Source organism: Diceros bicornis, chromosome 35 (assembly GCF_020826845.1).
Source record: "Diceros bicornis minor isolate mBicDic1 chromosome 35, mDicBic1.mat.cur, whole genome shotgun sequence".
Classification (NCBI taxonomy): Eukaryota; Metazoa; Chordata; class Mammalia; order Perissodactyla; family Rhinocerotidae; genus Diceros; species Diceros bicornis.
In genome coordinates, this window is record NC_080774.1 from 8685039 (window position 1) to 8710752 (window position 25714).

The 25714-nt window shown below is 44.3% G+C and overlaps 1 protein-coding gene across 1 annotated transcript in view; it reads right to left on the reverse strand.

Moving 5' to 3' along the window:
- P2RX7 (purinergic receptor P2X 7) overlaps positions 1-2801 on the reverse strand; it is a 40602-nt gene extending 37801 nt beyond the window's left edge. Inside the window, exon 1 of the mRNA XM_058531393.1 lies at positions 2609-2801. Coding sequence (XP_058387376.1) covers positions 2609-2733 — 125 coding nt within the window. The 5' untranslated portion in view covers positions 2734-2801. The remainder of the gene's footprint in view (positions 1-2608) is intronic.
- Between the last annotated feature and the right edge of the window lie 22913 nt (positions 2802-25714).

A 25714-nucleotide genomic window follows, 5' to 3' on the forward strand; every position in this document is an offset into this window, starting at 1 on the left:
TCCAGATCTGAACTTGGTTGTGAGGGACTATGAGAAGCCAATCAGCCTCTTGTCTTACTTCCTCTATTGCCAGTCCCTGTCTTGTACCCCAGTTTCAATAACTGAGGCCCTATCTCACTTGATGATCCTGGATCTCTGCCTTTTCAGCCCTAGAATGGACAAATCTGAACCCAGAACCCCATGGCCAGACCCATCACCTGCTGCCGTATATCCTGAATATTATCTTAGTCTAGACTTCCACCTATGGTCCATACCAGTCCTATTTGATGCTAATTGTGGGTCTACCCATTTCACAGGTGGCCAAGTTGCGCTTACATCAACATGAGACCTCACAGTACAACTTAAGGCAGCACTTCCCAAGCTGTGTTCCATGGGACTCCATTCAGTGAGATGTAAATAGATTTTCCATTAACACAGAAGAAAAAAGCAAAGTTAGCAATATTTTTTCTTCAATTTTATATTTTAAGATATAAACAATGAAGAAGCATTTTACATGGGGGTTATCTTCTAAAGTCAGCACTTAAGATAAAAATTGTGCCTCGTCAAAATTGCCTTTGGTAAACCCTTAAATTTTCCACAAAGCATAGCAAACAGACCTTCCACCTCTCAGTGATTTCATCAGACCCAATTTTTCCTCCAGCTCTGGAACAAGTTTCTGTTTTTCCAGTTTTGCTCCAGGTGAAAGTGAAGGAGTTGGCTTATTTTAAGGGATATGTTGGGTGGAAAATCTGTATCTAGATTCACAGGTAGGGCGGCAGGATGCTCACTTGGTGAGAAGCATGTGAGAACAGAGACTGACCGAGGGAATCCCAACTCAAAAGCATCCATCTCACACTTACTCCAGAGCCCAATCACTGAATCATTGCACTGTTTAAATGGCGTTTTCGCTCCATGCTCCCGTGGAACATGTGTAACTGAATTTGAGGGCATTGAACGCATGTAAAATAAGATAAGACTTCACCATATGAAAGAAAAATATTTATCATTTTATAGATGAGGAAACCAAGGCTCAAAGAGGTAAAGAATTTTTGAATCCATGTTTGCAGATCTCAAATCACAAGCTTGGGTGTGGTTACTCTGATGGTCAAAAGAGAGGATGTATACAAAAGTACCTATTACATTAAAAAAGATTATTTTAAAAAATAGCTACCATTTATGGAGCTCTTACCCTATGCCAGGCATCGATAAGGGCTCTTCATGCCTTTTCTTGTTTGATTATCACACAACAACTCTATGAACAGATGCAGAAACTGAGGTTCAGAGAGGTTAAGTGACTTGGCCAAGGAAGCTTAGCCAGGATGATAGAATAGGTTGCTCTAACCCTTAGCTAGTAAACTATGCTGTCTTCCTACATAGATGCAAGTTATCATCATCACCATCATCACAAAGAGCAAGGGGGCATTAGCCACTAGGGAAATGTGAACCAAAACCACAATGGGATACCACTTCACAACTCACAGGATGCTTATAATCCAAAAGACAGACAATCACAAGTGTTGGTGAGCATGTGGAGAAATTGGAACATACATTGCTGGTGGGAGTATGAAATGGTGCAGCTGCTGTGAGAAACAGTTGGATGGTTCCTCAAAGGGTTGAAAATAGAGTTACCAAATGATCCACCAATTCCACTCGTAGGTACATACCCAAGACAGCTGAAAACATGTTCATGCAAAAATGTGTACATGAATGTTCATAGCACAATTATTCATAATAGCAGAAAGTTGGAAACAACTCAAATGTCCACCCAAAAGTGTTATATCCATGCAATGGAATATTACTCAGCCATAAAAAGGAATTAAGTAGAGATACATGTTCCAACATGGATAAACCTTGAAAACATGATGCTAAGTGGAAGGAGCCAGTCACAAAGGACCACATATTGCATGACTCCATTTATATGAAATATCTAGAATAAGCAAATCCATAGAGACAGAAAGGAGATCAGTGGGTACCTGGAGTTGCAGGGGAATAAGAGGATTGGGAGCGATGGCTAAGAGATGTGGGGTTTCTTTTTGAGGTGATGAAAATGTTCTAAAATTGTGGTGATGATTGCACAACTCTGTGAATATAATAAAAACCACTAAATTGTACAGTTTAAATGGGTAAGTGGTATAGTATGCGGATTATGTCTTAATAAGCTGTTGGGGGGAAAAAAGAGCAAGGGGAGCCTTCTTGCCGTTGAAGAGGACCTAAAGTTACATTTACAAGCCTGGTCCTATTCCTTCCCCTAAGCAGTGATGACTCAGAGAGATGCCAGCATTATCACCGGGCGTGCCCTGAATCCTCGCCTCCTTCCTGGGAATCCAGGGTTGCCCTGCATTTCCCACTTTCCCCAGACACGCCCTGCCTGGCTTGCCCCAGCAGGCCTGGAGTAGAACCCAAAGTGTCACACTCACCTCCCGTGACTTCTCTCTGCAGCAGACTGGCGCTGCTTCCTCCCGCCTAGTGCTTCCTCCCCCCGCAGCTCACCCCCAGCTTGCTGTGAAATGCACATCTCAGATTTTAAAACCACGTGGAAATTCAAGATGTGCACCAGAAGCTGCACCTTGGGATTTTCTGTGCTGTCAACCACTACAGAGATTTGGGGTCATCCCCACACCCCACTTACATAACGTAGGAAAAGACGATCAGGTGGCAGATCCACTTAATGGTGCCATAATTCATGCTCTGGATCCGGGTGACTTTGTTTGTTTCATACTGGAAAACATCACTCCAGCTGCAGCAGGCTGCCATGGTGAAATGCTCGCTCTCTGCTCACTGGGGGCTGGACCAGGGCTCAACCCTCACACAAGGGCCACAGCAGGACCACCAGTAAGAAGGAAATGAAACGACTTGATTCTTAGCAGGAGCCTTTTAAGTTTGAGCTCCTCCAATGACAGCAGAGTGGGGGCGGGCCCTGGCAACCGCTCCAGAAGTGGCTGGAGATAAACAAGAAAAGCCAAGTCTTACAGTCCTGCCTGGCAGATGACCCCGCCCCAGCTGGCCTCCCCCGGATGCCTGCACAAAGATGGTGTTCAAAGGAAGGGCATTTTTAGAATTCTGCCTATCCCCTTTTTCCTTTCACTTTTTTGGACTCATTTCAGTTGGGGGAAAGGGGCAGCCCTTCAAATGTCAGGAGACCCAGTGCTTCCCTCGTGCCTTAGTAAAGGGCCTAGATTTTTCCATTGCCTCAAGCCCCACTCAAGAGATTGATTGATTCATTTCTACAACCCTTTATTCAGACCCAGCTGTATATGAACACTGAGTGAATGAAGGTTTCTTTCTCTCCTCCCTCCCCTGACTTCCTCACAACACCCAGGTCTGGAGATGGTGGGGGAATCAGATTTGCTGGGGGGTGGGAGGAGAGGAGGACTTTATTTCTATGCCGGATGTTTCCTGCGTGACCTGCTAGGTCCACTCTCCGCCCTATTCTGTGTCTCAGGAGGACCACCCATGACCTAGGCCAATCAGCCTAAGACGGCCAGAAACAAACTTGCCGTCCAACAAGATTAGGTTTATTGACCCATTCAGTGAGAGAGAGCACGCGCCCAGAGGAGCTGTGGGGCATCATCAAACAAAGGGACAGAGTTATCAGAGGATTCTGGGGGATGGTGGAGTTTAGATTAAATTTAAATGAAACCCAGTTTTGATAGGTTCAAAGCAAAGCACGTTTGTATAAAACAGTCAGCTTCAGATCTGAACAGCAAAGAGGATCCAGGGCCTTGTTTCCTTGGAAGCAATAAAACTATAATAGATGTTGAATATTGCGTCCAGAATCCCTTTATCTGAAGCTCTGCACCTTAGGTGCAGATCGAAGCTGCTTCTCTGTGTGAAGGTGACTTGGGTCCTCCAGGCAAAAATGGAATATTTCATTCTTACTGATGCAATTTCAAATAGCAAAGTTTCTGATAGACTTTGATTTTAGAGGACAACATTTCTCGGTAAGTAAGAAAGCAACAGTCTCTCACTCAAAAGATGGGGGGTATTATCATTTTAGAAAAAATGGGGGATATTATCATTTTACAGCTACAGAGCAATATTTTTTCCTGTTCTCTTTGTGGTGGACTTTATCCATTTCTTTACTTTTCCATTTTTTACTTTTCCAGTTTAAGCTAAATTTGACTTTCTCACCCATGTGAGCTGCGTCAGGGGCTCCCTTACCTTCTGGCTCCCAGTTCAGGAGACTGGAGAATAGGAAGACAGTGAGGTTGGATGTGAATATTCCTGGCTCCTCTCCTCCCAGCTGCACATGGCAGGGCTTCTGAGCACCAATCCCTCCTTCAGGCCTCGGGGTAGTAAGAGCTCCCTGCTGTTGCCAGTCCTGGCAGCTCATCATCCTTTATTACTTTTTCTTTTTCTTTATTTTTTTTTTTTGTGAGGAAGATCAGCCCTGACCTAAAATCTGCCAATCCTCCTCTTTTTGCTGAGGAAGACTGGCCCTGGGCTAACATCCATGCCCATCTTCCTCCGCTTTATATGGGATGCCGCCAGAGCATGGCTTGCCAAGCACTGCTTATATGGGATGCCGCCAGAGCATGGCTTGCCAAGCAGTGCGTCGGTGCACGCCTGGGATCCGAACTGGCGAACCCCGGGCCACTGCAGCGGAGCGTGCGCACTTAACCACTTGCGCCACCAGGCCGGCCACTTTTATTACTTTTTCTTAACACTGCCAGCACCTTTGTAAATGGTTCCTTCGTTAGTTACCCCACTGGAGTACACCATCGCTTTCCTACCAGCACTCTGAGTGATATAGTAATCTTCATGTGGATCAAAGAAGAGATCTACAGGGCAGTAAAGCCTCATGGTTAGAACATCGGTGCTGAGGGACTAATTGCCTGGTTTCTGATGTCCCATCTTACCACCTCTGTGACCTTGGACAGCTATTCATTCCCAAAAGCACCAGTCACTAGTGGATGTAGAAGTGAACAGGCAGACAACCCAAATGTCCATCAACAGATGAATGGATAAACAAAATGTAGCATATCCATCCATTGGAATATTATTCAGCAATAAAAAGGAATGAAGTACTGATACCTACTACAACATAGATGAACTTTGAAAAGATTATGCTAAGTGAAAGAAGCCAGACACAAAAGGCCACACATTGTATGATTCCATTTATAGGGAATGTCCAGAATAGGCAGATCACTTCAGTATTCCCCTTGCCACCACTCAAAGACATATACTTCCTCCCAGTCTTTGTGCTAAACTCTTACACTGATCCCTCAGGCTCTTCCCTCTCCACCTCCTCAGCCCTCCGTCCACTCTTTCCCCACTACCACCACTCCACGGATACTGTCCTCAACAAGCTTACCAATGAATTCTCAGTTGCTGGATTTAGTGGATATATTTTATTCCTTATTTTACTTGACCTCTTGGACGCATTTAACACCATTGACCAGTCTCTACTTCTTGGAGAAGTTTCTTCCCTTGATTTCCATGACTCCTGTGGGTCACATCTTCTCCTGGTTTCTCATTTTTACCTCTACGAATCTTTGTCTTTTCTTTCTATGGCTCTCTTCTCCCCTTAAATGTCAGTCCCAGCGAATTCTGCCTCAGAATTTTTTGTATTTCTGTCAGGATAGGACAGATTATGCTGCAATAACAAATAACCCCCAAATCATATGGCTTAAAACAATGACAATTTATTTCTCATCTACACTAAATGCCCATCATAAGACACTCAGAAGGCTCTGCTTATTGTAGTCATTCAGAGACCAAGACTAATGGACAGCCACTATCTTGAACTCTTTAATGAGAAATCTGGAAGGTCTCACAGCAGTGACTAAGTGCTCTGACCTAGAAATGATGCACTCATTGGTCCTAACTCATTGGTCAAAACTAGTCACTTGGCCCCATCCAACCACTAGGGAACCATGAAATGCAATCCCACCATGTATCCCCCATGTCCTCAGAAACAGAAGCAGCAGAAATATTTGGTGAACAACACTTACGACTTTTGCGTCTTCTCCCTGGGAAATTTCATCTACATACATTGTTTTAAGAATTACCAAATGCTGAAAGAAAAGGGGGTGGGAGGAGGGGCACGTGTTTATGTGTATTATGTGTTTAACTCTGCATGGAATATAGCTGGAAACAGGACCTACTACATAATTTGTGGGGCCCAGTGCAAAATGAAAATGTGAGGTGGGGCCGGCCTGGTGACATAGTGGTTAAGTTTGCACACTCTGGTTCAGTGGCCCAGGGTTTGCAGGTTCAGATCCCAGGTGTAGACCTACACACCACTCCTCAAGCCATGCTGTGGTGGTGTCCCACATATAAAATACAGGAAAATTGGCATAGATGTTAGCTCAGGGACAATCTTCCTCACCAAAAAGAAAAAAAAGAAAATGTGGGGTCCCTTATTCAAAAATGAAGAATTTCAACATGGTGACAGCAGAGCATTTAACCAAGCTCAGTTTCCTTCTAAGCTCGGGTCCCTATGTGACTGCACAGGTCCCATGTCCATGAAGCTGGCTGTGTCTGGAAAGATATACAAGATGGTCTCTGGGGCAGGAACTGGGGAAACAGTAAATGTTTTTCAAGAAACTTATCACCTTTCTATGAAGTTTTCTCTTCCGTATGCATGATTATTTTTTTAAATCACTGATAGATTTAAAAAATCTATATCTCCAGACCAAACCTGCCTTCAGATCTCCACACCTGTACAGTCTATGAACCTCCAGATTTAAATATCCCACAGACACTTCAAATCACATCTTCAAAATGAAACACCTTCCCACAAAATAATAGTGTGAGTCAGGAGCAACTAATGAGAGGGGGAGAGTGGAGACAGCAGATATGGACTACTTTTCCTGCAAGCTTGGCTATGAGGCGCGAGAGGTAAGAGTGGTTTTTAATGGGAGACAGCGTCAAGGGAAGATAGGAGGGGTAGTTAGGATGGAAACATTTGAGCCATTCAAAGATGTTCAAAGTGAAACGTCAAGTTTGGTGCTCTCTGTTTGTGAAGTAGGAAGCCAGGTCATGATGGAGGAGGACTAGGGGGCTTGGGTGAGTTTCTCGTACACAAGGGTATGTGTGTGTGTGTGTTTCTGGTTACAGGTCAGAAAATTAGTGACTTTCTTTTATTTTGACCAAGTTGGCTTTTTAACGGATGCAAGAATAGTTCAGTGTTTAGGGATATACTGAAATAATTCAACTAACTAACAGCTCCAAGAAGAAAAATTATTTGATTGTGTCCACAGCAGCTGAAGAAGCACTAAATCCTGTTCAATATCCTGTTCAAGTGACTTTCTTCAGCGGAAATGGGCATTTTTTGAGAAAACACTGTTAATCTCACAGAATACAAGTGCAGGAAACGTCACCCAGCCTGGCAAAAACTTACTAATAGAATAGAAAACTAAAATCTCCTGCGTTCAGGTGGTTCTTGCAGTTTGCCTAAAGCTGTGCGGTCCCACCTCTTCCTGTCTCTCTGTGCACTGTCTCTCTCTCAACACCAGACTTCTCTGCTTCTCTGAGGGCGTGAGCCAAAGTAGGCTACCAGGGCTAGGTGTCCACAATTCAAGTGAAAGCCCAAATCAACTGCCCCCATTCCAGAATCCCAGAGAAATGAATCTGATTGGTCTAATTATTTATTTCTGGTCCAATCAGCTATGGCTGCGGTCCTCCCCCCTCGCTTCCGGAAGGAGAGGGAGGAGAAAGGAGGGAGGGCTGGGAGGAAGGAAGGAGGGATGGAGGGAGAGAGAGAGGTATGGCTCTCAGATAATAAAGGCTCCAAAGCTGGGGGACACTGGTTAAAAACCCCAGCTCTTCTCTCTCAGGTAGGACAATTCTTGAGGCACGACTAGGTAGGCTCCTAAGGGTCCCTAGTGGAATTGAGCCCCAGATGCCCACAGTGGTGATCTGCTCTTGAATTGGCTGTATTGGCTGCCTTCTCTCCCTGTCCCACTTCCCCGTTCCCCTTCCTGGCCTCACCTCCCAAACAAACTACTTGCGCCCAAATCCTTGTTTTAGGGTCTGCTTTGGGGAAATCCAATCTATTTCAGCCTTCCGTGCTGTTGTTGAGGAGTCTGGAATTTATCCTGAGAGCAATAGGTGGATTTATAAACAGAGTCGGGGCATGCTCTCATTTGCACTTTAGTAAAATCACTCTGGCTGTGCTGTGGAAAATGGATAGAAGGGGCAAGCATGGAAGCATGGGTCTGCCCAGGGAGGGGGTATAGTGACATGGAGGAGCGCTGAAGGCAGATCCCTGAAGGATTCAACACCAAGGAGACTAAACAGAGGCACCAGGGATGGAGAGGAAAACCATGAGGGAGTGTGAACCCAGAAGCCAGTGGACGAACAGTTCACAAAGAAGCCAATGGCCATAGAGACATTAAGAGCAATTACAAAGCTGTGTAATTAAAGGGCACTAGAGAGGGAACTGACTAAGTTAAGGGAACAGGATAGAGTCCAGTATTAAACACAAAGATAGGTGGGAACTTAGCGTACGATAAAAACATTTAACATTAGGAGAGAGAGAAATTACTCCAAATATGATCTAGAGCAATTGGCTAGCCATATAGAGGAGGTCTGTGGAGGGAGGGGGATGTGGTATTCTAACTTTTCATATTTAAAAAGATGTGTAACTGTTTGAAATGTGATAGAATCATCAAAAATGAGCAAAATCAGCTACACAAAATGGGACATGCAAGTCACCGTTATGTTTGTGTTGTACACATTTTGCATTACAGTAGAAAATGCAAACGGAGATAACTGGATATTGTTTTAAATAACTCAACTGATAAGGGCACACTCACCTGGCTGGTGTTTGGTTCTTCCTCCCTCTCAAGCTCCATGTTGGTGTCGATACCAGTGTGAATTTGCACGATGATACAATTATACCAGCCTTACTCTCCTTCAGGAGTAAAATGTTTCAGCCAGGATTCACTGTGGTTTCTTTGTTGGAAACTGGAGCGACTAAAAAAGCGTGTTAAAGTGATGTTTCTTCCCCTCCATATTTCTCCATGGCATTTCTCATTAATGTGCCTTTCTAACCCTCTCTTCCTTCCTTCTCATCACCAAATTCAGAATTCTTATAATAAATTTGCCGAGTCTACTGCTCCGGGATGTCACAGAATTAGGTGAAAGCCCAGTGCCCTGATATTCAAAAACATTTTCCTTTGAGTTACGCTAAACCAATGCTGTCTAATATGGTGGCCACTAACCACATATGGCTATTTAAATTTAAATTAAATTAAATTTAAAATTCAGTTCTTCAGTCACACTCACCCTATTTCAAGTGCTCAATAGCCACATGTGGCTAATGATTACCACGTTGGACAGTGAAGATACAGAACATTTCTACCATCGTAGAAAGTTCTATTGGACAGTGCTTCTCACTAAATCTGTGGGATAGAGGACAAGGTGAGTACAGTTGCAGGTGAGGAAGGTGAGGGTGGGCCCAGTCAGATGGCATCTATTTTCTGTGTGAAATAGGAGGCAGTTGCCTGATGAGAGAAAAGGGGAAGGCAGAACGGTAGGAGGTTTGATTAGAGTGAAGAAGATTCAAAACAGTTGCTATGGTGAACAGCAGAAGAGAGCCTACAGGGAAAACAAGAATTCCAGGGTGGTGTTGAGAATTAAAGACCGGGAATTTGTTATTGCAACAGTCTACGTGACTAAGATTATAAAAGGAGCCTAGGGCCTTCCCATCTACAGTATCCGCCTCCCACCTCCACACCCAGAGACCCACCAAGTCTTGCCAAGTGATTGAAATAGTTTTAGAATTTGTAATCGTTGATATCTACTATGTTTATTCTGGTCTTCTGTATTTGTTCCTGAAAGAGTGTGAGCAAAGCTACATCTCTGTCCCTCCTTCCCCCTAAGTCACCCTTCCCTGGGGCTTTTATCCCTTACCAGCCTCACAAAACAGGGAGGAATCCTCTCTTTGTCCCCTAACTCAACCCAGGCACTAGGGAATGAGTTGGTTCACTCAATTTATTCTGGGTATAATGGCTCTATCCTTCTTAGGGATGCTAGATTTCTTTCAATCCCAGGATCTCCCCTCCACTTCATTCCATCCAAGCCCAATACACGCTCTCTCCTTAGGAACTTTTAAAATCTATTTCTATTTCGTAGTCAAGACAGCCAGCCACTTCGGGTAATAACTGGGGTCTTCTGCAATCCTAAACACAGAGGCTGGGGATGGGTAGGGAAAACTGGGGTTCTGCTTCTAATGGTGGATGGTAGAGAGGTGTCTGAGGTTTCTAGGGGACAAGGGATCCCTTGTTTTCTCCATCAATCTTAGCAGGACAGATACGAAAACAGAGTAGAAGGAAATTTACATTGGTCCAGGGCTGAGTTTTTGCTATGAGTTGAGAATTATGTTATTTAAGAATTGATATAAAGCCCATTTTGGCCACTGAAACATGAGGGAAAGTTTGTTAGGAGTCTTCTAAAAAAATATGTCATTCCTAAGAAAGAGACATGAGAAGAAATGGTCTTTCTAAGGTGACGTGCTCAGGATGGCAGAGCAAAATGATGGAAAGAACTTGTTAGAATGCTGAGTTAATTAACTCTGGATCCACCCTACCTGGGACTTATCCATTCACCCATTTTTTAAGCCATTTTAACTGGGTTTTCTTTTACTCATGCCAAAGCATTCTGATTTAAGAAGCATGCCTGGGGAACCCTTATAAAGTTCATCAGGAGGCTGGCAGACGACACCTGCGAAGCACAGAACATGCAGAGATACAATTTATGTAGTAATCAAAGATATCGGACAGCATCCCTGAGACAGAGACAGGCAAGGACTCAACTGCCGAGAGGCAGCCTGCCTGGGTGCTGGGATGCATCTTAGGTCCAGCACCTCGGCAGGCCATCCGCTCTGTCATCTTTTCCTTGGTGTCCTTGCCCTGGCGTCTCCTGGTCATAGATGTTCCCTGGACTATGGTGTTGGAATGTGGCTCAGGTATCTGCTGCCTTGCACACCCAAAGCCTCAATTCCCTTCCCTTTTCTCGTTCCCCGTGAGAATTCTGCCAGCTTCTCCTTTAGAATGGTTAACACAAGTGATGCTCTCACTCAAATGATGGATGGGTTGACTACCTCTAACTTTCCAAAAACCAAAAGCTTTTCTAAAAAACTGTGGTAAGATATACATAACAAATTTTACTATTTTAACCATTTTTAAGTGTACCATTCAGTGGCATTAAGTACATTCACATTGTTGTACAACCATAAGAACCATCTGTCTCCAGAACTTTTTCATCATGTCAAACTGAGACTCTGTACCCATTAAATAATAACTCTCCGTTCCTTCTCCCCAGTCCCTGGCAAACACCATTCTACTTTCTGTCTCTGTGAGTTTGACTATCTAGGTACTTCATATGAGTGGAATCAGACCATATTTGTGCTTTTGTGTCTGGCTTATTTCACTTGGCATAATGTCTTCCAGGTTTATCCATGTTGTCACATGTGTTAGAATTTCATTCCTTTTTAAAGCTGAATAATATTCCATTGTATATATACCACATTTTGTTTATCCATTCTCCCATTGACGGACATTTAGATTGCTTCCACCTTTTCGGCTATTGCGAATAACGCTGCTATGAACACGGGAGTACAAATTTCTGTTCACATCCCTGTTTTCAATTCTTTTGAGTATATAGCCAGAAGTGAAATTGCTAGATCAGATGGTAATTCTATGTTTAATATTTTGAGGAACCAAGTTTTTGGGTTTTTTTTCTTTAACCTACAAGGATATCCACACGTGCTTGGCTGCTTCTCCTTTTTAACCCAAAAGCTGAATGCATTACCTTTGAGAAAGGAAATACCCTCCATGTATCAGTGAGTCAGCATCTCTCTCATTAAAGTAGATATGAAAACCATTAGTTTAATTCCAACAGGGCATGCTGTTACAGAGAAGAGAGGGGGAAAGCAGAATCAAGTCACGCTGAATAGATGGAAATTTAGGACACGGAACAAAAGGCAGAAGCAGAGAGACAGAGAGAAGACCAAGAGGAGCTGAGGGTGGGGCTGTGGCATGAAGAGCCACCAGCTCCAAGGGTCCCTAGAGTGATTCTGAGTAGAGAATTCCTCCCTAGTTCCGGACTCCAAGAAGCCTGACCCAATTACATTTCTTTTTTCATGAAATCCCATCTTCCATATTTCTCTCTAAGCGTGTGCATAATAAGCCCTTGTGTGACTAAAAGGCAAAACCTCTGTCTCCCTCTACACTCACACCACTTCTGACACCAAATGTGTGGGTTTTCCACACCAACCAATTCCCCAACTCTGTGGACACCAACCGGGTGTCCTACAGTTCAACTATGACGCTAACTACCCAGAGTTAGCACAGACCCCACAGGTTAAGGGCTTAGTCCCACAAGACTGCCCCCACTTCAAACGCCAATCACAAGTACTGAGTCCCCAGGTTACCCACACTTCTCTCAGACTTGGCTACAAATTGGGGGTTCCCACGACCCCTTCCTCAGGTTCAATAATTTGCTATAATGGCTTACAGAACTTAGGGAAACACATTTACTGGTTTACTATAAAGGATATAATAAAGGATACAGAAGAACAGCCAGATGAAGAGGTACAGCGGGCAAGGTCTGGAAGGGTTCCGAGCACAGAAGCTTCTGTCCCTATGGAGTTGAGGTGTGCTACCCTCCCAGCATGTGGATATGTTCACCAACTCTGAAGCTCTCTGAACTCCGTAGTTTAGGGACTTTTATGGAGGCTTCATCACGTAGGCGTGACCAATTATTAACTCAATATCCAGCCCCTCTTCCCTCCCCAGAGGATGGGGTGGCACTGAAAGTTCCAAGCCTCTAATCATGGCTTGGTCTTTTTGGTGACCATCCTCCATCCTGAAGCTATCCAGGAGCCCACCAAGTGTCTCCTCATTAGGACAAAAGACACTCCTGTCACTCAGAAAAATCCAAGGGATTTAGGAGCTCTGTGTCAGGAACCAGGGGCTGAGACCAAATACATATTTCTTACTATATCACAGTGACAGTGTGGCTGAGTGTTTATTCCTCACAATCTAACGAACTTAACCAAAACACTGCCTCATTCTCTTGGCCCCCGCCAAACTGATATCGCCTTCATGTCAAAGATGTTGACTCACTTCGGCCCTTTTTTGTTGAGCCAGTGACATGGCATTCATGAGGGTAGTCTCAGCCCAGCTCAACAGCTCCAAGCCAAATGGAGAAACCAATGAAATGGGTAGGAACTGGGGTCAGGTCATGATGCTGAGGCTAGAAGCATGGAGGTGGTGACATGGGACAGACCAGGTACAGCAAACAGGAAGTGAGAGCCAGAGCCAAGAGGCAGGCCGGGAGGCTTAGCTCAGGGTCTCTGGAGGCCCCAGGAAGAGGGGTAGGGAGAACACCCTAGTTCTGCTCACCTGCTAGAGGAAGGAGGGGGTGGTGGTAGAATCCATGATTTGAAGATCTTTGTACCTGTCCCTGCCCATGTCATTGCTCTTACCAAAACTCTCACCGTCCATTTTAGCCAGTCAAATCAAATTTCCCTTGGCTGTCTCTCTCTCTTGGTTTTTTTTTTTTTTTTTTTGGTGAGGAAGATTAGCCCTGAGCTAACATCTGTGCCCATCTTCCTCCACTTTATATGTGGGACACCTGCCACAGCATGGCTTGATAAGTGGTGCGTAGGTCAGTGCCTGGGATCCGAACCTGTGAACCTTGGGCCGCTGAAGCAGAGCACTGCGAACTTAACCACTATGCCACCGGGCCAGCCCCCTCTCTCTTGCTTTTGTTCATACCCACCCCTGTTTCCCTTATGCCTGGAACAGTCTCCCACTTAGCATCTGCCTGCCCAGTGCCTTGTCTTCCTTTACAACTCCAGCTACCACTTAGTATCTCTGATTAAGTGAAAGTTGAATAATTATACTTCTTTCCTCAAAACATACCTCTTAAATCCCAAATTCCCCTGGGGTTGCCATACATGATGAAATGTCTCTGACTGATTTTCTTTAAGGGAGTTAAATGAGATTACTCTTTAAAAGCACCATGTTTGGTGCATAAAGTAATGTTCAGTGAGTTACAGCTATTGATTAATAATGATATGTTATTAGTAATAGTAACAATAAGAAGAAGAGGATATAAGCTCTTAGGACAGTGGTTACTCTGTGCCGGGGTTCAATAACCCAATATTCAAATAGTTGATTACAGCAGAGATTGATAGATTTTCTGCCACACCTAACTTCTCCTTCTAGCTCAACCTGAAATCAGCAGGCAGCTTTCATATCCCTGGCCATGGCCAATTGGACCAGGACCTGCATCTGCCCAGGAGAGTCAGACCATTGGCTGGCCAGTGGCCAGTTGGGATCTCTCTACCAAGAATATAAGTCAAAAGACAAAGACACTGAAGGATCAAGTAAAAAGAAGAGCACTAGGGTGAAAGTTCCCCAACTCTAAATGATGTGATCCCTGGAATCTCTCTGATTCTTGCCCTTCCTGAGGTCATAGATTTCTAGAAGATTTCATGAGGGCTACATCTTTATTGTGAAAATTGTTTTCTGGAGCTAATTTGAATAAGTGGTTCTGAGCTCATATCACAACTCTGCCACTTCTATGTGACTTGGAGAAAGTTATTTAACCTCCCTGAGCCTCGCTTTCCCCATCTGTAAAAGGGGATGATAATACCTATCTTATGTTGTCTTGATGAGTAAATGAGGTTGTTCACTCTCATACCAGCATTTATCAAGGGTGTAGCATCTTTCTTTCCTTTCTCTTCCCTAAGGACATTGGAAATGTCTAGATACAGGTACTATATCAGGTAGGATATGAGTTCAACTGCATGCAAGAGAGACCCCAAATAATAGTGGCCTAAATAACACAGAAATTGATTTCTTTCTCACATACAGTCTGGATGAAGATGGCCCAGGGCTGGTATGGCAGCTCTGAGCAATGAATTCATTCAGGGACCCAGCTCTGCCATCTCTAGGGTGTTGCCCCTATTGGCATGGTCCAAAATGGCTCCCCACCAGGATCAAATTCCAAACAGAAGTCTGGAAGAAGGAGGAAAGGAGAAAGAAAGGGCACGTTCCTCTCTTCAAGGGCATGACCTTCCACAGCCACTTGCAGCTCATTGGTCAGAACTTGGTCACATGGCCATACACACCTGCAATGGGAAGTGGGAAATGTAGTCCTTATTTCTGTTCAACCATGTTCCTTGCAAAAAAAACAAGGATTCTCTTACTTTTATTGAGAAAGGAGAATGGATATTGAACGACAACCAAAAGTTCCTGCCATTGGTACCAATGAAACAGTCCTCCGACCTGGAGCCTCTCCCACACGTGGAAGGAAATCTTTGCGTTCACAGGGGACCTGGACAGCTATGAGGCATATAACACAGCCCAGCCAAGGAAGAGCATCATAGAAAAGAATTTATTTGCCCAGGGATACACAGATAAAATGATCTGCTTATGTTTTTCCAGAGGGAATGGGCCCATACAATTTGGTCTATCTAGCTTGGCACTGATGGGGGTGTCTGAAAGTCAGAGTCTCAAGGATGGAGTATTGCTCTGACAGTTCCTAGGCTGTGTCCTGGAAATGTGCTGGGTCCCTAGACAACCTCAGAGGTCACTGATTTCACAAGATCCACAAGCCCTTCCCTGATCCACCAGCTAAAAGAGACTGCTCTCCCCTTTGAACTCCTGGAGTAGACATCTGTTGGTTTTGATGTCTGGCTTTATTTTCTCTTCTGGTTTTCCTTTGGCAGAACCACGGCTTCTGCACTCTCAGCTGATCTTGTTCACGTTGAAACCTGTCCTCATCCAAAGACCCCAGGGGTGGACCCAGGACCCAGTCCTAGATAATCAGAGCACCACTTCACCATGGCTGCTGTGCTGTGTTCAAGAGTGGACACGTGAGTCCAGTCGGTCTGATAAGAGTCCTGGAACTTTGGTTAAAATTATTGAGAAAGTGGTGCTCTGTTTAGGCTGGAGTTGATAAGTTGGTAGAATATAGGCTTAAGCTGCTGATGGCCATCTTGCCAGCAGGGTGTAAAGTCAACTCAGAGAAATCCAGAGGGAAATGATGCAGGGATTCCTGATGACATCATTTGAACATCTTGATCAAGCCATGCCTGAAGCCTTGACTAGTTTCAGGAGCCAGTAACTTCCCTTTTTGGCTTCAGCCAACTGAAGCAGACATTCCTATCACTTTCAACCAAAAGAGTCTTGATTAGTACAGCATCTATGTGTACCTTCATGACATGGCTTATCACTTTGTATCTGATGTTGCAGTTATGTCTGAACACATCTCATGTCTCCTGCTTGACTGTGAGATCTTGAAACCAGAATCTGTCCTAGGTGCTAGGCACAACCCAGGTGTCTGGGGAATGCTTGGTGAATGAATGGAGGATCAATGTATCAATGGCTGGATGAATACTGGAAAGAAGTAAGATAATACATATCTTTCCTGAACATCAAGCCCCAAAGTAGCAGCCTGTGCTTCTCCAGCCTTTCTCACAATCCTTTCCTCATTCTTTTGTTCATTCATTCAGACAACAAATATTTATTGAGCACCTACTATGTGCAAGGCACTGTGCCAGGGACAGGGAACATGTAGTGTCATGGTGAGGAGCTCATGCTCTGGAGTCATAAAGAGCTGGATTGGAGACTGGCTCTGCCCAGTACTTTCAGTGTGGCCTTGGGCAAGTTAACATCTCTGAACCTCAATTTCTTCATCTGTAAAATGGGCATTAATGGCTTCTTCTTCATAGAGTTGTTGTGAGAGTAATTGAGACAAGAGACAAAGCGTTGAACATGGTGCTGGTTCATAATAATTATTATTATAACTAAAATTAACACTATGTGCCCTTTACGAATGTTGCTCTCCCCTTCCAATTTAACGAGCGAGAGAAAGTATATATACATATATACAGAGAGAGAGAGAGAGACAGCAGACAGAAAGAGAGAGAGCTAGAGAGAGACAGAGACAGAGGAAAGACAGCAAAAATCATTTTAAATACATTTTTTTCTCTCTGATATCTGTGGTTCTATCTGGGTTTGGGAAAAATATACTTGTCTAGACCAATGGTTCACAACAGGGGCGACTGTGCCACTCTGGGGACATTTGGCAATGCCTGGAGACATTTTTAGTTGTCATGATTGAGGGAGTGCTAAGGGTATCTAATGGCCACGGATACTGATAAACATCCTACCACACACAGATCAACCCCCCATGACAAAGAATTGTCTAGTCCAAAACGTCAGGAGTGCCAAGCTGAGAAACCCGTGTCTATACAGTGCTGACACCTCAGCTGTAAATTCAGTTGTAAAGTGTGAAATCAAGGGCCGCAGTGCAAGGCACAGAGTCCAGCACGTAGTAGGTGCTCAACAAATGTTTGATAACCACATGAATGAATGAGTGAAAGAATGAATGATCAAATGAATGATTATATCTTTCATTTGCAGTTTGGCAAAGTGCCTGGTACAGGGCTGTGTCAGAGTGGCTGTTCAGTAAATGGTTATTGACTCATTCCTGTGAATGTTCCCCTCTGAAGAACCACCGTGCAGCAGCTGGGATGAGTCCTCCTGGCCGGGGGACAGGACGGCCTCGCAGCAGCAGTTTGAGGTTACGCTAAATTGCTGTGGGAAAGCCACAGAGCAGCGGAGCTCTTTCTCTACATCATGATGGATTCATTGTCTTCCCTCTTGCCCCTCTTCTCTCAGACTCTGCACAGAGAAGGGTTTAAAGGGCTGAGCTGAGTGAGAGCCTGTGGATTCTGCTCTTTAGGAAAAAATGAGCCCAGATTGAGGATTATTGTTAACATGCTTGAGGATCAAGAATCCATTGGATTAGAGACAGGGGTGGAGGGATATGGGGCGGGACTCTAGTTCATCACCACACTCTTTCTTTTTTTTTTTTTTTTTTTGGTGAGGAAGATTGTCCCTGAGCTAACACCTGTGCCAATCTTCCTCCATTTTGTATGTGGGACGCCACCACAGCATGGCTTGATAAGTGGGATCCAAACCTGCAAACCCCGGGCCGCTGAAGCAGAGCACGTGAACTTAACCACTATGCCACCAGGCCGGCCTCCACCACAGTCTTTCTAATTCATTTATTCAACAAATATTTGCTGAGTGCCAGGGACTCTTTGGGGGTATGTGAGCTAACAAAAGAGACCAAAATCCCTACCCTCTTGGAGCTTATATCCTAAAGAAACAGGATGAACAGTAGATACGTAAGTCGCATATACAGAATGTGAGAGGACCATGTGCCCTATGGAAAAAAGTCAAGCAGGGAAGGAAGATAAGATGTGTTGGGAGTTGAACTTACTGGTTAAATTGAGGTGAAATTCACATAACATAAAATTAACCATTTTAAAGTGAACGATTCAATGGCATTTAATCCTTTCACAATGTTGTGCAACCACCACCTCTCTCTAGTTCCAAAACAGTCTCATCACCCCGAAAGGAGACTCCACACCCATTAGCAGTCACTCCCCATTTTCTCCTCCCCCGCAGCCCCTGGCAACCATCAATGTGCTTTCTGTTTCTATGGATTTACCAGCCTCTGGTAACCACCAGTTTTCTTTCTGTCTTTGTGGATTTACCTATTCTGGGCATTTCTCAAAAATGGAATCGTATACTATGTGGTCTTTTGTGACTGGCGTCTTTCACTAAATATAATGTTTTTGACATTCATCCACATTTTAGCATGTGTCAGTAGTTCATTCCTTTTTATGGCTGAATCATATTCTGTTGTATGGATATATTACATTTCACATATCCATTCATCAGTTGATGGACACTTGGGTTGTTTTCACCTTGGCTATTGTGAATAATGTCACCACGATCATTCTGGTACAAGTATTTGAGTTCCTGTTTTCAATTCTTTCAAGTAAACACCTAAGCGTGGAATTGCTGGGTCATATGTTTAACTTTTTGAGGAACTGGTTTTCACAGTGGCTGCACCATTTTACATTCCCACCAGCAGTGTGTGAGAGTTCCAATTTCTCCACATCCTTGCCAATACTTATTTTCCGTTTTATAAATAATAGTCATCTTAGTGGTAAGAAGTGGTATCTCACGTGGTTTTGATTTGCATTTCCCTAATACAAATCATTAGGTGTTGAGCATTTTTTCATGTACTCATTGCCCATTTGTATATCTTCTTAGAGAAATGTCTAAGTCCTTTGCCCACTTCTGAATTGAGTCTTTTTGTCATTGAGATGTAAAAGTGGGGGTTGAACTTTTAAAGACTGTGATCAGAAAAGGCGTCTTTGAGAAGATGATTTTTAAGTGAAGACCTTAAGAGGATGAGGGAGCAAGCCACTGGGATGTCTGGGAAGAGTGTTGCAGGCAGAGGGAACAGTGAGTGCAAAGGCCCTGAGGCAAGTCATTTTCACTTACAAGTCTGTAACTCTGTTTTCCTGTCTGCAAATGGGGAAAAATAAGACCATGAAGACAATATCACATAGAACGTTAGCAAATTATCAACACCCGGGCTCACCTGCGCACTTGAGCAAGATAATTTCTCAGAGCTTCAATTTGCTCATCTCTAAAACAGGGATAATAGTTATCTACCACACAGCATTCTCACAAGGATTAAATGAAATAATATACCCAGCCAGGGCCTGGCACATAGTAATGCTCAGAAATGTGGGATTTGAACCCAGATCAAGAGGACTTCAAATCCTGAGGCATCCAGGAAGGAAATGGTTTACAGGAGAGTTTGAGGGGTTTCGTGGCTGGGACGCCTGCAGGCCAGGCTGACCCAGGCTACCATAAGTTTTCCTCTATTTGTGTTTTTAGGAGCGTAATTTATCTGTATACTAATACCAAGCAGGAGGATTAGAGTCTGAATGCCAGCTTTCACTGAGTGACCTTAGGCAATTTTTTTAAGCTCTTTGAAGTCAATTTCCTCATTTGTGCCTCAATATTGTAGACAGGATTCAAGATCATATAATTCTCAATAGGAGAATTAACAGATAACGTATGTGAATATCACCAGCATGTGGCATGTTCTCAAAAAATTTCCCTCCTTCATTGCTTCATCATGTGTCTGTTCAGCATTCAAAAAACACAAGATTACCTTTAATCATGTCTTGATGGTCAGTTGCCATCATGTTTTCCTTTGTTTTGTTTTTTGGTGGCACATACAACGGGAGTTTTGGGGTCCCAGCCCAGAATTCAGATCCCAACTCCTGTGCTTACCAGCTATTGGACCTTGGGCAAGTGTCTTAACCTCTCTGAGCTTTAGTTTCCTGGCCCACCTTACAAAGCAGTTGTAAGGATCCAAGATCATATTTGTAAATCTCCCAGCACCCAACAAGACTCTTGGTCTCAGGGCCAACAGTGGCTACCTTGGTATGAAGAAAAAGACGGGAAATCCACACAGATTGGGCGGCGAGGGAAGAACAGGAGAGAAAAATCCCAATCAGACTATCTAGAAAAGCTCCTGAGAGCCTAACAAGAGTGAAGCCATAATGGGTGAGTTTCCAGTCCTCATTTTTCTCCCTTTGGAAAGAGCCAAGAGTCAAGAGTCCCAAATGCTCTGTCCAAGGCTAGCTCCATGCCCTCAGGCAAGTCCCTTCCCCTCTCCGACCTCATTTCCCAGGGGTCCCTCTCCAGGACCCTCTTCTCTCTGTAACCATCTGTGGCACCACTACTGACCAGCAGAGGGCAGTGACGCACCAATATTCACTGTGGAGTCTGTGCCTCCAAGTCTAGTCTGCTGGAGGTGCTCTTTTCTGACCTAGGGCCAGAAAATTGTGGTGAAACAATAGTGGTATGTTTCTCTTTTACAAAGAGCCTCATTTTATCCTCAGTGCACACTCAGAATGAGGTCTTGCCACAATATACAGACAAGGAAGCAGAGCCTCAGAAGCATAAGAAACTTAACAAGGCCGCATATAAACGATCGACTGACAATTTTGGTCACACCACATGCTAAATTTACACAGTTCCAATGCCGTATGTCTAGTCTGCTTAGTATTGATAACCCATTACCTGCTTTCTGGTTCATGGAGTATTTTCTGATCCTCAATATCAGAGGATTCTCATCTTGTTCTCCCCAGCTTACAGATGAGCAAACTGGGGATTCTAGAGGTTATGCCATTTGGCTCAGCATTTTCTTAATCAGCTTCATCGTGGAGACTGTTTGGTGGACTCCAAGAAATATTAGCTTAAAAACTACAAATCTCGGTATTTTGCAGCAGTTTTCATGTGATGGGACATAGTGAGTTCTAGTCCCAATATTGCTCCTTGTTTTGCAGAAGGAACTAAGCCCCTCTCTCTATCTCAGCATCTGCACGGGTTATTGGCAATTCCGCACGGAACCAGAATAGCTTTGATCAACAGTGATACTCAAAAGGGACTCTCAAATAATACACCTGTCCCCAACTCCAGATTCTGATATCTACCCCCAACCACCCAGAGAATCACTGTTTTTGGTGGTCGTTTTATTCATATGGCTGTGCAAGGCCTTTAACAGATCCCTGAGTTAGTTAAGATGCTGTAAAAGAAAGGCACAACTCAAATTAGCTTGAACACTTAAATGTTAAGGAAAATTTTACTTCATATATCAAGTAAACTCCAACATGGCTCATGCAGCAACTCAACATTTTGGGCAGAATTATCCTGCCCAAAAACGTCAACAGCGCCGAGGCCGAGAAACCCTGGCGTAGACCACTCAGGATTCACGCTCTAGGGGCTGGGGCTGGGGTCTGCTTCCATGAAGCACATGGCAGTGAGGAGGAGGTGGGAGGAACCACACAACACTGGGGTTTGGATCATCTGAAAGAGGAAAGGGGGACTGGCTTTGGGAAGGGAACCGACAGGCTCTGTTATAAGTCCCGGTGCTGTTAATTTAGCTCCCAATGAGCTCTAATTGGCTCTTACGCTGTGTGTGCCCCACTGCTGGGAGTTAGGGGGCTGTAACAGGATCAACACTTGGTCCTTGCCCTCATCTTGCTTATAGTCTAGCTGTTTAAACCAGACTTGCATTACTTCCGTTTTACTACTATCATTTGTTGTTTTTTAATTGTAGAAAATACTGAAAGGAATAAAGCCAGAATCGCCCATAGCCCATCAAGATAGCTACCACTAACATTTTTGCTTATTTCCTTCTAATCTTGGCCCTGTTTTCTAATTATTGCAATTCATGCAAATTATCTCCTCATTCATTCATTCAGCAGCTATGGAGCTGAGCGCTGGTATGTGTGGTTCAGATTCTCACTGTACTAGGAGTTCCCAGAAGAACGATTTCATTGTAGCCCAGAATCGTTGAATAGGGGATGCTTGACCTGGGTCTTGAAGTCAATTTGAATGAAGAAAGAGGGTATAAGGATGGCCTTCCAATGAGAGGAAGGGCGTGTCCCAGGAACAAAGGCAGGGCAGGTCGGGTAGGGGAGAAGACTGGTGTATACTGGAAGGCTAGAGAGAAAGAGTCAGAGGTAGGGAAGATTACAGGTGTAATGGATATCCGTTTTTTTGGCCTGTCCAGCATTCATCCCCTCTTCTGAAAACAACACCCAACCTTCCTTTGGGGAGTCACTCTTCTTCCACTGTTAACCCACAGCACCCATCTGGGTGTAGCTAACCCCATCGCCTTGTTTGGAGGTGGTCACATGACTGAATCTGACCACCACATCCCTCTGGCCGGTGATTGGCTCACGGGTGGGCACATGACTAGATCAGGCCAATCAGGACCAATAAGACTCAATTCTATTTGTTGGGACTGTCTGGAAGGCGAAGCTCTCTTTCCACTGGATTCAAAGCTATTAGGATGAAGTCTAGAGCTACTGGTTGCTGTCTTGCCATCATGAGTGGAGAGGCTGCCTGAGAATAAAGCCAGCAGAGTAAAGAGTGGAACCCAGAGATGGAAGATTGACAGAGTCCTGAGGACAACATTTGAGCTTCTAGATCCCGTGAGCTTGAAGCCCATGGCTCCTTTGGATTGTCCAGTTGCATGAGCTAATAATTTGCCTTTTTTGTTTAAGCCAGTTTCAGTTAACTTTTTGTCTTTTGCAACTAAAAGTTCTAATACACTTTACAGTCTAGAGTATTGGAAAAAGTATTGGACTTAGAGTCAGAAGGACTTGGCTCTGCCACTAACCAGCTGTGTCCTTGGGCAAACCACTTCATCTCTCCGGGACTCAACTCCTCTCTAACATGGAGGCCATAACATGTGCCTTTTGGGTTGTTGGAAGAAGTGAATGACAGTGCTTTGTGAACTGAAGGGAAATAAAAATGTAAAGGATTCTTATGAAATCACAGAAATCATTTTAGGAAGGAGATTCCAGACGGCTTAAAAGAATGGCCAGCTTAAAGGTAAACTTGGATGCTGCAGGTGCCAAGCAGTGATCTATGAGAGTGAAGTGGAGGCAGGTACAAGAAAGATCATAGGCCTCCTGGTCTACCCTTTCCCATTTGATAAATAAATGAGACAAAGGAATATTATCCTAAGAAAAATGGCAGCACAAATGTGATGATAATAGGCAATTGACACTGGTTTCAGGATTACATATGATAGGGAGTGGTGGGGACTGTGGCAAACTGGACAGTGCATGTGCCATCTGAAGCAGGCAGCCTCTTCTCAGCTCCAGCCAATCTGCCACACAGTTTATCCAGATTTCCTAAATTTCCAAGGAAACCCAGAAATCCAGATAGTCCCATCAAATGGAATTGAGCCTTACTGGTTTTGATTGGCCTCATCTTGAAACGTCTCAATTTTCAAACAGTTGATTTTATTGATCTGTTTGTTTAGCACTCTGTGAGCCAGACACAACTTGTCTATCTGTTGAACTTAGTCCTGGGTATGCTAGTTTGTTGTCCCTTGTGTGGGTGCCAAGATGAATCTTAGTTGGAAGGATGAGAGGGAGGCAAGCAGGGAGATGTCCACACAAAACCAAGAGATGGGCAGAAAGTTTGTGCAGGAGGACCTCCATCTTCTCCTGAAAAGTAGTTCCATAAACATTCACTCAATCCTTACATCAACCCTATGAGATAAGACAAGTTAATTCTATTGTGCAGATGGGGGAAACCAAGGCTCAGAGAGTGCCCACATCCACAAACTACAAAGTAGCCCCTTAAGCTCTTTACCTCCTCGCTGGTGGTAACCAAGTTGGAGCTGACTTTGAAGATTGCTAAGAAGCCCAAGATGTTGCAAGGAAAATGAACCCTTTTGCTTAAAGGATGCCAACCTGGCTTTTTTACCCACTGTGTCTCTGGTGCCTTTTAAATCTTCTTGCCTTAAGGTGGATGTAACTACTGGGCAGCACTTCTCTGATGATGTGTCAGCCATGGAGTGCACCGCTCAGAACTCCTTCAAGAGAGTCTGCTGCAAAGAGCATGGTTGACTGACAGCCCTAGTTCCCACCCCTCTGGATCCACCAAGTTCATGCCAAGGCCATACTTGCCCAGGCAGCTCCCAGCCCATGACTGAGCACAGTGGGGGTGCTAGTGCAGCTCTACTGCTGCCCGACCTGGGATTCCTCTTACAGCTGACTTTGGCTCAGGAACTCCCCATCAGCACAGCCAAAACTTTCTTAGAACTGCACTGCTGTCCAAGGCTCTTCCTACCCAATCCTTCCTTCCCACTCTCCTTTCACAGGTATCAGACCGGCATCACAGTCTGAAGACTCTCCTGCCTACTCTCACTTCCTTCCCCTTTATCCTTCATAGGCATAAATAAATGAATCCTCAGTAAGTGTCTTGCAAGTCTAAGCCTACCTTGGCATCTGCTTCTCAGAGGATCTGAACTAACACAGATGACTTCCATTTTGTGGAATGAGCTAATGAAGTTTACAACCATCCAAACCCACAATCATCTGTTGTCAAGCAAACAGAGTTTCACATTGTAATGGTTAGGCCTGCGGGCCTTGGAATCAGAATGACCACGGTGTGAGCCCTACTTGCCAGTAGTACGACCTTTAGGAAGTTTCTTAACCAGCCCTGAGCCTCTACTTCCTCATCTGTTGAATCAGTGGTTCTCAACCAGGAGCAATTTTGTCCCCCAGGGGACATTTGGCAATGTCTGGAGACATTTTTTGGTTGTCACAACTGGAGGAACCCGAGGGAGAGGGAGTTATTGCTACTGATGCTGAGTGGGTGGAGGCCAGGGATATTGCTAAATATCCCACAGTGCACAGAGCAGCCCCCCCACCCCACACTCACACACACAATAGAGAATGATCCATCCCAAAATGTCCATAGTGCTGAGGTTGAAAAACCCTATGTTAAATGGAGATGGTAATGCTGGCTAATTCAAAAAGCTGTTGTGAGGATCCCATGGGATCACTTGTTCAACATCTGTCATTTCTGCTTTCCTCCACCCCCGCTTGTAAACTCCACAAGGGCAGGGACCAGATGATTCTAGATCAATGTTCTATATCACCAACAACTAGAAAATGGAAGGTGCTAAGTAAATTATTATGAATTGAAATATTTATCAGATGAGTGCAAATCAACAAATGGTAACTATTATTATTATCGTTATCATCATCAACAACAACAATACTGTCTTCCCAGCGTCTGGCTCAGAGCCTGGGGCGTAATTGGTCCTCAATGTTTGTTGAACGAATGAATAAGAAATGAAGGAGTATTTACTCATTAACCACTAATTTATGTGCTTTGGAGAGATATTGGAAACTCTTGGGAAAGAGGCCCAGTCTTTTCCTGGTTATTTTCAAAGAGGAATTTTGTTCGTCAAAGAAATGACTTGAAAGGATTGAGACCTCTGCCAAGCCCGAGTCGGGGCCCCGACTCAAAGTCATGTAGAGCTCAGGACGCTCATCTTGCTCGGCTTAGGCAAA